Below are 15349 nucleotides of genomic sequence, written 5' to 3'. Positions count from 1 at the left end.
TTATTGACAGAAAAATTATTTTAGCTACTCTGCTGTTTCCTATTTGGAAGATAAATTCTTCAATTAAGATTAAAGATTAACAAAGCCCTAGATGATTAGTTCCTGTTATTTCCAAAGGTGACTTAGCTCTTCTCAGTTGGTAATTCTTACAGATGATGTTTGAAGGTACACACAATTTAAGGGTCCAATTTAAGACCAATGAAAGGGTCAAATTTAAGACCTCTGAACCCCTGCTCTCCATCTCTGTTAATGGCCTTCCTGGTGTTAGAGATTTGTTTAATGATCAATAGTGGTTTCTCTTCCTACCACTGAGTCTTTCAGAAAGTAGGCATAACCAAGTCAATGTTTAACTGGATTCTTTGGGTCTGAAATGGCAAAGTAGGAGTTGAAGGGCAGTCTCCATGGAAACCAGCCTCCCAGGAAGTGGCCAAAGTGTTAGTGTGTAGTGAAATAAAGCTACACAGATGTTATGAAGGAAACGACTGCTTTAGAGCTGGGTTAACTTCGGAAATCCCTTGATTAAAACAAGCTATATTAAAGACCCCAAACTACTAACCTCATGGTTTTACACTGACTGTCTTTAATGTGAAATGGGCCTGAGCCACTCTAAGGCTCACCCAAAGGTGACCAAGGTAGCACCTTTGCAAAACAAAGAGGAAGAGACTCCCTCAGCCGGCCCTGTGGACTTTGTATTCACTGAGAATCCAGAAGAAAAGAGCTCATATTCGTTTGCAAGACTGGAGGAACGGAATAAAGCTTTGGAAGGGCAGTTGCCACCTCTAAGAGAGACCTGGTATGGAAGATATTCTGCAGGTAAATGTAAAACCCAGCGTGAGATTTGTGGATTTGGGCCGAGGAGTGCTATTGATAGATTTACCTGACTGTCTATCTCTATAATCTCTGAAAGTTTCTAAATTACTGAAATATAAGAGAACATCCTTCAAAGGGTGACAATGTTTGTCAGTTGTAAGTATTCTGGGCACATTAGAATAGGTGTGTAAACTGTGTACTAAGGGCTTTTCACCATTCCACATGAGAAGGAAAAAATCATTTTGTGTCAGCTTGGTTTATAGTGCTTTGGATGTTTATACCTAGCTTTGCCAGGCAATTAAAATTCTATAGATAAAGATGTGATAATTAGGACAATCATATGTTTCAGTTAGATTCTAAATTTAAATCATTCTCTTCAGTACTGTTTCTTGCATCAGGCTTTGTTGTTTTGCAAGCAGTACTTTAGGAGTGAATCCATTGTGATGTGAATTTGGAAACCACCCCAAACTGAATTGATTTATTGCAGTACAGATGAGCGGATGGGGCACCCTCTCCCCAGCCCCTTATTCTTCATGGTCATACGCAAAACTAAGAGAATTTTTCCTATTATGATTGGAAGCTCTGAGCCAGATGTGGCTATAAATTCTCCTGGGATATTTCATAAGACATAGAATGTTTTATGACAACCATGATGATACTTAAACAGATGATACTTAAACTGAAGTTCTAACTTGGGAAGAGATATATGCATATATATATATGTATATATTTTATATATATATACACACACACACATATATATGCATGTTGTTTTTTCTTTTCTTCACATTCTGGATGATTAACACAAATAAGTTCCCATTATTGGCCATAAAGCCATATATTCCCTTTTAGCACCTAGTAGCTCTTACCTAGAATGATTTTCATGGCTACTTTCTACAGAACTGACAACCTTTGACTGGTTCTATATGGCCTTTTTTTTTTTTTTTTTTTAAATGTTTTCAACTTCCTAAGCATGCGAGTAGGAATATTCCTCTTAGTTCATTGAATAATTCCTTTTTTACCCAAACCTTCCATCTAGAGTTTTAAGATTTTGGTAACTGACAGGTAAAAGCTGATTCTAACATGTTAAGAGTCCCAACTGGGAAATGTTCTTATTTTTGAAATTGCAAAATCTCATTAAAAATAAATAACAACGGATGGTAAGCATTCTGAACACTATTTTCAAGGGGCTGATATTCTAACCCCAGCTCCACCAAATACCAAATAGTATGACTTTGGGCAAGTTACTTCATCAATTTTCTTCACCTACAAATCAGGGGTAAAAGTAACACAGCCTATGCCATTTCAGCAGTATCAAATTAAATAACGGGGTGATATTACTCAAATCATGGCATAAAAATAAGTAGTCACATTGCTGAAAAAAATTTTGCTGGAAATACTTACATTTTTAAATGCAACATGTTTTTGGTCTTGCTCAATATACTGGCATCTCTCGAAAGAAAATAAGGACATAGAGAAGTTCTTAAGGTGATCATTCAAATGTCTTAAGGATAGAAACACATAATTACCCATGGATTTTTCCATTTAAAATGCAAAGTGGCACTATAGGATAGTCTACACAACAATCTAGAAATCAGAATGTTTCCAGATTGTTAAGAGGAAAGGACAAGAATGTCATTCATGTAGCATTGGTCACGGTGGTAGTCCCAAGGGCCCAGGATAATCAAACTGAAAAATGAAATCTATATGGATCTCTTGAGCTTCTCTGTTTCCTAATGAGGCTTAACTCTGTAGCCCTGGGTTATTTTATCAGGAAAGAATACTGATATGTTGTATTATAGTAGCAACTTGTGGGAATTCATTTCTCTAGATGGGGGGACTATTTAATTGGGAACATTCAATGCTAAACGTTGCATACTCCTATTACACACTCAAGCTCCATTTCTTTATCATCTCTCTGTCTAATACCTATCCACCTATTTATATATTTTATCTGAAAAGAGAACTTATTTTCATTTCTTACAGCTATATGTTTTCGGATTTCCTATTTGAGGGAGATTTCATGAAATTAAAACAAATCAATAAGTTTCTATTTTCCAAGCTAAATTCTATGTCTGAATAACACTTGCACTCAATACGTTGTTAATTGTGCAGCTCTTCTTCTAAATATTAGTCTGGGGAGGAAATGATGAAAGCAGAAATTAAGTCCTGCATCTAGGCTAATATTTTATCATTTGCAGTTATGTAGGGCCCCTGCTTTATGTGTTTCATTTCCACATTCAACCTATCGGTTAGACATATAGAACTGAAGATACAAAATTGTGTTAACAAAGTCTAATAACTAATGACCAGTCTAATTTAATAGTAAATTGCTTTTAATAGTTTGTTTTTGTTTCTCTCCAACCCTTCAAGGACCGAGGGCCATGTATTTTGACATCCCACTGGAACAGGGAGAAACAAGTATTATTAAAAGGCATCCACCCCGAAGACTTCAAGTAAGACGCATTTAAAAGGCTTCATAAGGAATTTCTTGGATTTAATGGTAACATCCCTTTTTAACTATAATCATAGAAGAGGGATATTGACAATGACTAAGCTAATGAGAATGACAGTGTTGTTAAAGAGAATGTTGTCAACGCAAAAGCCATATTTCTTTAGGATTTCCTTTTGTAATGATTTCACTTTTAAGACCACCACCAAAAGAAAGAAGTATAGTACTAAAGACATAAACATAATGGAGCACAGAGGACCTGAATCTTGCACTTATTAGTTGGATGACTGTAAGGAAATCACTGTAATAAATAACAACAGTAACAACCACTACTACTATTCAATTACCACCTATTACAAGTCTGATACACTCTAAGCAACAATGATCTACATCATTCATTTAATCCTCATACCCCTCTATGAGAAAGGAAGTATTATCTTTGTTTCATACATGTGCTTCAGAAATTAAGTGACTTGCCCAAGGACAACAGAGGCCACATTATCAACCAGGCCTCCAAAGCCTGTGCTCTTAACCATCAGCATAGATGATCTCAACAACCCTTCTATCCCTAACTTTTCATTGTTCTGAATGTTAACTGGTTGTCTAAATTGAGGACATTGGATTTCAAGGCAGCAAAGCAAGAGCTTTAAGGTAAAATACATTCACCTTAATAAACATTTAATGAATTCCCTGTAGAGAACTATAAATTTTAAGAACTCTCATCCTAGAAGGGGAAAGAGATCTGAGTGGGTCCTTAAAACTGAGCATCAGCTAAAAGGAAGGTCTGGGGCTCTCTTGTGAGCAGGATCTACCACTGACATTTGGAAAAGGGAATTGGAACTAAACCCCACCTGCTACACAACTCACCCAGGTGTCCGGACTAATCCCGGGGGTATTTGAGCTCCTTTGTTGGGGATTATTTCTTTTAACGTTAGTTTTTTACCTGTCTTCTCCAGAAGCTCACAATCATTATTTGAAGTGATTATATCTTTTGGTCACACAGAAAAAGTATCTTTTCCCAAAATATTAGAAACCTCAAAATATTGCTTAGTTACTGGAAAATAAAGTGTAATTCTATCAAATTGATATCTAATTTTTAAATTTTTGAGCATATCTCTAGCTAAAGTGGCAATTTTAAAAACTTACGTTTTATTCCTAAATCAAAGGTATCCTTTCAAAGGAGCTCATTTAATATATATTCCTGTGAAGACTCTAAGCCGAATAACTCAAATAGAAGATATCACTATAACTAGTGAAAAATATTTGTGTACCAACCTATAGTTCACAAAGTACTTTTTAATATCTATCAACCCTAAATAAGCTAGAGTCAGGCTTTGATTCTCTCAAGTCAATCAGACTCAAAAAGAGAAATTTGGTATTTCAGAGTCAAAGACTACATTCCCCACATCCCAGCCAACCACCTTAAAAATGAAGAATCAAGATGAATTATTTGAGCATAAAAACAACATCTCATTCAGTGTTACGTATTTAGTCACTAACACTTAATATGTATCCCTCGAAAGTTTATGAATAAAGGAATGAATGAACAGATGAATGAATGAGACCCATTATCCCTGGTGGGAAAAAAAAAATCAAAGTGAGCTCCCTGCTATTTCAGACCTGTAACATAACTGTATTAAAAGTCAAATGGACTAGCCAAAGCAACCCATGCGATAAATTATAAGGATATAGGAGTGTTTTAAGGAACTCAAAAGCTGGGAGGCATCTAGACTTCAGGGAAGAGCTATGTCCTGGAACCTGAAAGGCAGAAGAACTCTCTCTGTGCATTTGCTTTAATCTCTTCTTGCAGGTCAACTTTCTCTAGTCCTCAAGACGGCTTGGTGAAATATGGCCACCTTGAATTTGCATCTTATAATTCCAGCCAAACAGACTAGTCTGGCCCTCTTGGGTCTGATTCAAAATTCCTGGGAGAAAAGATGCTATTGACTCAGTTTAGCTCATGATTCTAGCTCTGTTCCAATGAGCTATGACCAGAGAATATGCTCATGCAGTAGAAATGTGGGCAGGGGAGCCCTCCCCACTGCCACCAAATGCCACTCCCCGCCAACTGCCACTCCCTATAGATTCTAGAGGCAGCTCCCAGAGAAGAGTGAAATCACTGTGAACTTGGCAGACACTCCCAAAGATATAAACTATAATTATCTTCACAAATGAGGCTCAGCACATTTTCTACCAAAAATGGGCTTTTGAGAGAATAATAACCTCTGGGTTCCCATGACATGCTAATTAATAGCCTAACCTTTGACAAAGAAAATTCTAAAAGTATTTTTAATTATTAAACCAAATCTAATTGCACCCTAAATAATTTGAGTTTCATATTTGGCGTACTCCACTTCCTGAACATCTACTCCTCAAGTAAACAGCAGGTCCTGAACTAAGGTTCTCCAACTCGAGCGGCTAAGATCTGAGAAGCTCTGCCAGGGAACACTGAATCAAATGTACTCGCCCCATGTTGAAGAGTTGACCATCGCCGTCCCTTCCAGGTGATTCACCTTCTCATCCAACCATCTCAGGTCCAGCCTAAGGTGGAGATGGTCCCCCACTCCCACCGCACCCCACGTATAGAGTTTCCTCAGGTGATCTCCTTGGATGACTCCCTCATCTCCAAAGATTTTCTTAAAGCTCACTTTCCCTATAAGGCTTATATGACAGCCTATTGACAACTGTAGCCCTTACTCTGGCACTCCTGATCCCTAGACCCTTCACTGTCTTTTCCCTGGGGCGCTTATTTCCATCTAACACACCAAGCAATTTGCTTACGTGTTAAGTTCATTGTGTGTTTTTCTTTTTTTTTTACTACCTGCACACTCCACCTCAATGCTAGAATATAATCTTCACAGGTGCAGGGATTTTTGTCTGTCATCTTCACTAATATCCAAGTGTCTAGAACAGTAGCTGGCACATAAAGGGTGATCACTAAGTATGTGTTAATCAGTGTTGAAAGAATGAATGGAGAGAAGAGAAAGATGAGCATAAAGACGGCTGGTGAGGGATGAGGAGAGTGACTCAGACCTGAATGATTTCATTATACTCTTTGAGGTATTAGACAATTTGTCACAAACTTATTCTCTTTCCTTACTTATTCTAATCCTTTGCCCATTTTCTATGATCTCTTTCTTTATGATCTGTGACAGTTCTTTATATATTTTAGATGTAGTCCTTCGTTAGTTATATGTGTTGCAAGTATCTTCAATCTATGGTTTGCCTTTTCATTTTGTTGTGTATATGTGTGTGTACACAAAGACTTTAATGTTGTCAGATTTCTCAATCTTAATCTTTATGTTTTGTATCTCATATTTTGTCAAGGAAAATTTTTAATTCCCTAAGTTCATAAAGATATCCTTATTTATTTCTAAAATTTGTAATCTTTAACTTTTCACGTTTAGGTCCTCATCCATCTTAAGTTCATTTGTATGCAGGTGTGAAATTGGAAGCTAATTTTACGTTTTTTCCATTTGATTATTTTATTGCCCCAGAACTGTTTATGGAATCATCCATTGTGACCACTGATTTGAAATGTTACTTCTGTCATGTATCCATTATCCAGATCTTAATGAGTCTGCTTCTGAGCTCTCTCTTCTGTTGCACTGGCCTACTTGTGTATCCACAGGAATTCCGTCCTGTCCTAATTACCTTTAAGCTAAGTACCTTTAAGCTAAGTACCTAAGTACCTTTAAGCCAAGTCTTAATATCTAGTTTGACAAGTCCCTTCACCTTATTCTTCTTCAAAATTGTCTTTGCTATTTACAGTCCTTTGCTCTTCCATGTAAAGTTTGGATCTTCTTGTCAAGTTCCACAAAAAAACCTTGTCAGCATTCTGATTGGAATGCATTCATAGATTTGGGGGAAATTAACAAGTTTACAATACTGAGTCTTTTAAACCATGAACATGATGTAAATCTCCATTTAGCCACATTTTCTTTTAGATCTTTCAATAATGTTTCATAATTTCTCCACAGGGGCCTTGTGTGGTATATTTTTAGGTTTGTTTCTTGATACCTGTATCAGTCAGGGTTCAACCAGAGAAACAGAACCTATAGAAGGAGACATATATTAAGAGACATTGCAAGGAATTGGTTACATGACAGTGGAGGTGGACTGGCAAGGCAAGTTTGAAATCATAGGACAGGCCGTCAGGAAGGGCAGAGTGGAACTGTAGGGCATGAGGTGAAGCTGCTGTCCACAAGAAGAATTTCCTCTTCTTCTGGAAAACCTCAGCTTTGCTCTTAAGGCCCTTCAATTGATTGAATCATGCCCACCCAGATTATCTAAAATAATCTCTCTTAAAGTCAACTGATTATTGGCTTTAATCACATCTACAAAAGAATTTCACAGCAACACCTAGGTTAGTGCTTGAATAACTGGACACTGTAGCCTAGCCAAGTTGACACATACAACTGGCCATCAAAATATCTCATTTCGTTTTTACATCCTACAATGAATGAGGTATTTTTCCTATTTAATTTTCTAAATGATCATTATTGGTGAATAAGAAAGCTAATAATTTTTGTGGGGACTTCCCTGGTGGCACTGTGGTTAAGAATCGCCTGCCAATGCAGGGGACATGGGTTCGATCCCTGGTCTGGGAAGATCTCACGTGCCGCGGAGCAACTAAGCCTGTGTGCCGCAACTACTGAGCCTGCGCTCTAGAGCCTGCGAGCCATAACTACTGAACCCACGTGTCACAACTACTGAAGCCCGTATGCCTAGAGCCTGTGCTTCACAACAAGAGAAGCCACCACAATAAGAAGCCTGCACACCTCAACGAAGAGTAGCCCCCACTCGCCACAACTGGAGAAAGGCTGCGCACAGCAACAAAGACCCAACACAGCCAAAAAGAAAAAAGAAAAAAAAAGAAAGCTAATAATTTTTGTGTATTAAATTTTGTGTTCTACAACTTGATTGAAATACCTTGGTAATTCTAATTGTCTATAGATTCTTCCTGACTTTCTATGTAGACAATATCTTCTGTAAACAGAAATAATTTCTTCTCTTTCTTCCCAATTGTTCCTTGTACTGGTTTTCTTGACTTCTGCATTGACTAAAACTTCCCTTGCAATTTTGAACACAAGCAGTAATAATGGACATCCTTGCCTTATCTGTGACATTAACGGGACTGGTTCTAAAGCGAAATACATTCGCAATAGGATTTTGACAGATGCTCGTCAGAGTCCCAAAAGGAAACAGATGGTACATTCGAATTAGGACAATTCAGGGGAGTTTTCTTTACAGGTAATTGTACCGAGGTTTGGATGAAGGGAACCAGAGGGGGTATTGCAATAACCACTAGCGGCAGTAAGAAGTAGCTATATCTAGGCCAAGGGACTTCTAGAACCTGGAAGGGAAGAGTGAGGTAGAGGGAGCTGCTCTGAGGGAAACAGTGGGACACAGCCAACCCAACATGCCTTGCAGGGAGGAGATAGAAGAAGAAATATCCTGACCTCATTCTCTTTCTCCTCTCAGATTTCCTACCAGGATTCTTTAGCGGTTGAACCCAATAGGAAGCCAGAAGGCAGGAGAAACTGCTTACTCGTTATAGGCAGAGAACAGGGTAGAGAAATGTGATAAGTGGATCTGGAGAAACAAATGGAAGATATCTGTCACAATGCTGTTTACTAAATTATGGGCATTTCTCTCATTTCTCTTATTCCTGGTAGGCTAAGAGTTCTTCCCAGGACTGAGTGTTAAATTTTATTGATGTTTTTCCTCCATCTAGTAAATAATCTATTAAAATGATCTTATGGATTTTCTTTTTAACCGGTTGACCTAATATATCACACTAATAGATTTTATGATGTGAACCATGCTTGCATTCCTGATATAAATCCTACTGGGTCATGAGATACATATATAAATACACTGCTGAATTTTATATGCTTAGGATTTTTGTACCTACTGATATTTTCATAAGTGGAGTTGTTCTATAATTTCCCTATGCTGTCTTTTTCCAGTTTTTTTTCTCGTGGTCATACTAGTTTTATAAGAGGAGTTGATTACCTTTCCATTTTTTCTGTTCTCTAAAACATTTGATTTAGCATAGTTCTTATCTGTTCCTTAAAAATCTAATAAAACAGGCCTGTGAAACCATCTTTGACCACCTGGAATTTTGGGGAAAGAGAAATTTTCCTGCTTACTTAATTAGTAAAAGAATGGTTCTTAGTTGATTTAGATATCTTATAGGTATCTTATTTCTTCCCGATGCAATTATGTTAACTTATATTTCCCAGAAAATTATTCATTTACCTAAGCTTTTAAGTTGATTGTTATAAAGTATAAAGTCTTAGCTTCTTATTCAACTTTTTGATAATGCCTGTAAAACAAATCTTCCGGCTTACGTTTTGATGCAGCTCTTGGACTGGGGAAAGAGGTGAGAACAACTCAGCCCCCGAGTTTAAACTCAGGCCCCTGTGAGCCTGCCTCTACTTTCCCTTCTTATATGGAGCATTTTTGAGGTCTCCTTTAGCCTACAGAAATAACTCACAGCCATCAGGAGCCCTAAATACCTTATGAATCAGCTTCCCCCAAGTTTTCTGTTCCATTTTCTGATCCAGAGAGATATTTTTCTTGTATTAAAGCCTGACCACATCTTATTTGGTTTATGTTTTATTTTTCATTGCTGGTTATTTGAATCAAAGAATGTTACTGAAATGTGAACTCACTGCAATGCCTTGGCCTTATAGTTTCTTGCTCCAATCTGTCTTGGACACCTTTACCTTCTTCCCAGAAACTTAAAAGACACATTCTTAAGTCATGATACCAAACAAACTTTACAGTTCTTCGAATTGCTCCTACCCACCTTTCTCTTCCTGTTAGTAAACATAACCAACCATCTCAGGTTAGTGGTTGTCACCAGGCTCTGTGCCTTACGCTTGATTTAATCTCCTTTCCTGAATCTCCTAGCTGACACGCCAACTGATTATCCTGACCATTTGTTTTCTTTGAGAAGCCAAATAATCCAGAAATCTTTAGACAAATAATCATTTTTTATACCATGAAATAAAAACAGGCATCCTTCTACCAATTCTCCAGTAACTCCTCCCATTGTATTCTCTCCGAAGATGATGAAGTGAGGCATCTGGCTTCCCTGGCAGGGAAAAGAAACATTGATATGAACCCAGAATTCTGAGGCAATTTCATTTGACTGGTTTGTTTGGAGATGCCAATTTTCCAACACTTTTCTGCAGTGCTTCTCAGGGCAAGTGCAGACGATTTAACCAGGGGATCCTATTTGCAATGTTAGCTACTGCCATCTAGTGCCGTTTGTGGAGGAATGGCATTCTTTAGGTTCTCATCAAAGGCCAGAAATGAAAGTCATTGCCTGGAGAGAGTACTTAAAGATACTTACTACTTAACCATTATCAGAACTGAAAATGAGGCTGAGAATAGAATCATATATATTCATACTTTCAAAGAAAAAGCTGGCTCTAGAACTTATGGATAGACTATTTTAAATAGCTGAAAATATTTAAATAGCAGGCTTCTTCAGACTCAATTTTTCAATAATGCTCCACAAACAAATCCTCCCTGGTCTATTTTGATGTAGCTCCTTTACTGAGTGGAGGGAGTCTGGAGGCCAGTGGACACCACCCTAGGAAATCTTCAGAATCCTCTGGAGAGTTTTGAAAAATACATATTCCAAAGAAACAACTGATAAGCTCGACTCCATTAAAATTAAGAACTTCTGTTCTGTGATAGACAATGTCAAGAGAATACGAAGAGAAGAAGATATACAGATGGCAAGTAACCACATGAAATGATATTCAACATCATATGTCATTAGGGAATTGCAATTAAAACAACAATGAAATACTACTACACACCTATTAGAATGGCCAAAGTCCAGAGCACTGACAACACCAAATGCTGACACGGATGTGGAACATCAGAAACTCTCATACATTGCTGGTAGGAACGTAAAGTAGTACAGGCACTTTAGAAGACAGTTTGGCAGTTTCTTACAAAACTACACATATTCTTACCAGACAATCTAGCAATCACTTTTCTTCGTTATCTACCCAAATGAACTGAAAACTCACATCCACACAAAAATCTACACACCAATGTTTATAGCAGCTTTATTCATAATGCCAAAACTTGGAAGCAACCAATATGTCCTTTAGTAGGTGAATGGATAAATAAACTGTGGCATATCCAGACAATGGAATATTACTCAGCAATAAAAAGAATTGAGCTATCAAGCCATGAAAACACATGGAGGAAACACAAATGCATATTGCTAAGTGAAAGAAACCAATCTGAAAAGACTACATAGTATATGATTCCAACTTGATGACATTCTGGAAAACATAAAACTGTGTAGACAGTAAAAATATTAGTGGTTGCCAGGTGTTTGTGGGGAGAGAAAATTGAGTAGGCAGAGCACAGAGGGTTTGGGGGACTGTGAAACTGTCTATATGATGCTACAATGGTGGGTATATGTCATTATACAATTGTCCAAACGCAGAGAATGTATAACATCAAGAGTAAGCCTTAATGTAAACTATGGACTTTGAGCAATAATGATGCATCAATGTAGGCTCAATGATTGTAACGAATGTAGCGCTCTAGTGAGGGATGTTGATAGTAGGGAGGTTGTGCGTGTACGAAGATGGGGGTATGAGAACTCTGTACTTTCTGCTCAATTCTGCTGTGAACCTAAATCTCTCTAAAAAATAAATTGTGGGCTTCCCTGGTGGCGCAGTGGTTGAGAGTCCACCTGCCGATGCAGGGGACACGGGTTCGTGCCCCTGTCCGGGAAGATCCCACATGCCGTGGAGCGGCTGGGCCCGTGAGCCATGGCCGCTGAGCCTGCGCGTCCGGAGCCTGTGCTCCGCAACGGGAGAGGCCACAACAGTGAGAGGCCCGCGTACCACAAAAAATAAATAAATAAATAAAATAAAATAAAAAAATAAATTGTATTAATCAAATATATACATGTAAATATATATAAAAATTTATAATACATATAAAGATATATAATACATATAAATACATACATGTGTATATGTTTTAACATCTTTATTGGAGTATAATTGCTTTACAATGGTGTGTTAGTTTCTGCTTTATAACAAAGTGAATCAGCTATACATATACATATGTCCGCATATCTCTTCCCTCTTGCCCCTCCCTCCTTCCCACTCTCCCTATCCCACCCCTCTAGGTGGTCACAAAGCACCGAGCTAATCTCCCTGTGCTATGTGGCTGCTTCCCACTAGCTATCTATTTTACGTTTGGTAGTGTATATATGTCCATGCCACTCTCTCACTTTGTCCCAGCTTACTATTCCCAACCCCTGTATCCTCCAGTCCATTCTCTAGTAGGTCTGCGTCTTTATTCCCGTCTTGCCCCTAGGTACTTCTGACCATATTCTTTTTTTTTTTTTTTTAGATTCCGTATATATGTGTTAGCATATGGTATTTGTTTTTCTCTTTCTGACTTAATTCACTCTGTATGACAGTCTCTAGGTCCATCCAACTCACTACAAATAAATCAGTTTTGTTACTATTTATGGCTGAGTAATATTCCATTGTATATATGTGCCACATCTTCTTTATCCGTTCATCTGTTAATGGACACTGAGGTTGCTTCCATGTCCTGGCTATTGTAAATAGAGCTGCAATGAACATTTTGGTACATGACTCTATTTGAATTATGGTTTTCTCAGGGTATATGCCCAGTAGTGGGATTGCTGGGTCATATGGTAGTTCTATTTGTAGTTTTTTAAGGAACCTCCATACTGTTCTCCATAGTGGCTGTATCAATTTACATTCCCACCAACAGCACAAGAGGGTTGCCCTTTCTTCACATCCTCTCCAACATTTATTGTTTGTACATTTTTTGATGCTGGCCATTCTGACTGGTGTGAGATAATACCTCACTGTAGCTTTGATTTACATTTCCCTAATGATTAGTCATGTTGAGCATCCTTTCATGTGTTTGTTGGCAATCTGTATATTTTCTTTAGAGAAATGCCTGTTTAGGTCTTCTGCCCATTTTTGGATTGGGTTACTTGTGTTTTTGATATTGAGCTCCATGAGCTGCTTGTATATTTTGGAGATTAATCCTTTGTCCAGTGCTTCATTTGCAAATATTTTCTCCCATTCTGAGGGTTGTCTCTTGGTCTTGTTTATGGTTTCCTTTGCTGTGCAAAAGCTTTGAAGTTTCATTAGGTCCCATTTGTTTATTTTTGTTTTTATTTCCATTTCTCTAGGAGGTGGGTCAAAAAGGATCTTGCTGTGATTTATGTCATAGGGTGTTCTATCTATGTTTTCCTCTGAGAGTTTTATAGTGTCTGGCCTTACATTTAGGTCTTAAATCCATTTTGAGTTATTTTTATGTATGGTGTTAGGGAATGTTCTAATCTCATTCTTTTACATGTAGCTGTCCAGTTTTCCCTGCACCACTTATTGAAGAGGCTGTCTTTTCCCCATTGTATATCCTTGCTTCCTTTATCAAATATAAGGTGACCATAACGTGCATGGGTTTATCTCTGGGCTTTCTATCCTGTTCCTTTGATCTATATTTCTGCTTTTGTGCCAGTACCATACTGTCTTGATTACTGTAGCTTTGTAGTATACTCTGAAGTCAGGGAGCCTGATTCCTCCAGCTCTGTTTATCTTTCTCAAGATTGCTTTGGCTATTCGGGGTCTTTTGTGTTTCCATACAAATTTTAAAATTTTTTGTTCTAGTTCTGTGAAAAATGCCAGTGGTAGTTTCATACGGATTGCATTGAATCTGTAGATTGCTTTGGGTAGTAGAGCCATTTTCACAATGTTGATTCTTCCAATCCAAGAACATGGCATATCTCTCCATTTGTTTAATATCATCTTTAATTTCTTTCAGCAGTGTCTTATAGTTTTCTGCATATAGGTCTTTTGTCTCCTTAGGTAGCTTTATTCCTAGGTATTTTATTCTTTTTGTTGCAATGGTAAATGGGAGTGTTTCCTTAATTTCTCTTTCAGATTTTTTATCATTAGTGTATAGGAATACAAGAGATTTCTGTGCATTAATTTTGTATCCTGCAACTTTACCAAATTCATTGATTAGCTCTAGTAGTTTTCTGGTAACATCTTTAGGATTCTCTATGTATAGTATCATGTCATCTGCAAACAGTGACAGCCTTACTTATTCTTTTCTGATTTGGATTCCTTTTATTTCTTTTTCTTCTCTGATTGCTGTGGCTAAAACTTCCAAAACTGTGAATAATAGTGGTGAGAGTGGGCAACCTTGTCTTCTTCCCGATCTTAGTGGAAATGGTTTCCGTTTTTCACCATTGAGGATGATGTTGGCTGTGGGTTTGTCATATATGGCCTTTATAATGTTGAGGTAGGTTCACTCTATGCCTACTTTCTGGAGGGTTTTTATCATAAATGGGTGTTGAATTTTGTCAAAAGCTTTTTCTGCATCTATTGAGATGATCATTCATAGGGTTTTTCTCCTTCAATTTGTTAATCTGGTGTATCACATTGATTAATTTCCGTATATTGAAGAATCCTTGCATTTCTGGGGTAAACTCCACTTGATCATGGTGTATGATCCTTTTAACATGCTGTTGGATTCTGTTTCCTAGTATTTTGTTGAGGATTTTTGCATCTATGTTCATCAGTGATATTGGCCTGTAGTTTTCTTTTTTTTTGTGACACATTTGTTTGATTTTGATATCAGGGTGATGGTGGTCTCGTAGAATGAGTTTGGGAGTGTTCCTCCCTCTGCTATATTTTGGAAGAGTTTGAGAGGATAGGTGTTAGCTCTTCTCTAAATGTTTGATAAAATTCGCCTGTGAAGCCATCTTGTCCTGGACTTTTGTTTGTTGGAAGATTTTTAATCACAGTTTCAATTTCAGTGCTTGTGACTGGTGTGTTTATATTTTCTATTTCTTCCTGGTACAGTCTCAGAAGGTTGTGCCTTTCTAAGAATTTGTCCATTTCTTCCAGGTTGTCCATTTTATTGGCATAGGGTTGCTTGTAGTAATCTCTCATGATCCTTTCTATTTCTGCAGTGTCAGTTGTTACTTCTTTCTCATTTCTAATTCTGTTGATTTGAGTCTTCTCCCTTTTTTCCCTTATG

The 15349-nt window shown here is 37.6% G+C and overlaps 1 protein-coding gene across 2 annotated transcripts in view; it reads left to right on the top strand.

The window, feature by feature from the left end:
• The first annotated feature begins 590 nt into the window (after positions 1 to 590).
• Positions 591 to 15349, top strand: part of CCDC198 (coiled-coil domain containing 198) — a 29455-nt gene continuing 14696 nt past the window's right edge. For both annotated transcript variants that reach the window (XM_060293628.1, XM_030855102.2), the window contains exons 1-2: positions 591 to 813; positions 3184 to 3266. In XM_060293628.1, the coding sequence (XP_060149611.1) occupies positions 591 to 813; positions 3184 to 3266 (306 nt within the window). The remainder of the gene's footprint in view (positions 814 to 3183; positions 3267 to 15349) is intronic.

This window comes from Globicephala melas, chromosome 2 (assembly GCF_963455315.2).
Source record: "Globicephala melas chromosome 2, mGloMel1.2, whole genome shotgun sequence".
In the NCBI taxonomy this organism is placed as follows: Eukaryota; Metazoa; Chordata; class Mammalia; order Artiodactyla; family Delphinidae; genus Globicephala; species Globicephala melas.
Note: the sequence above shows the minus strand (reverse complement) of the source record. Positions and strands in the feature narration are given on the sequence as shown.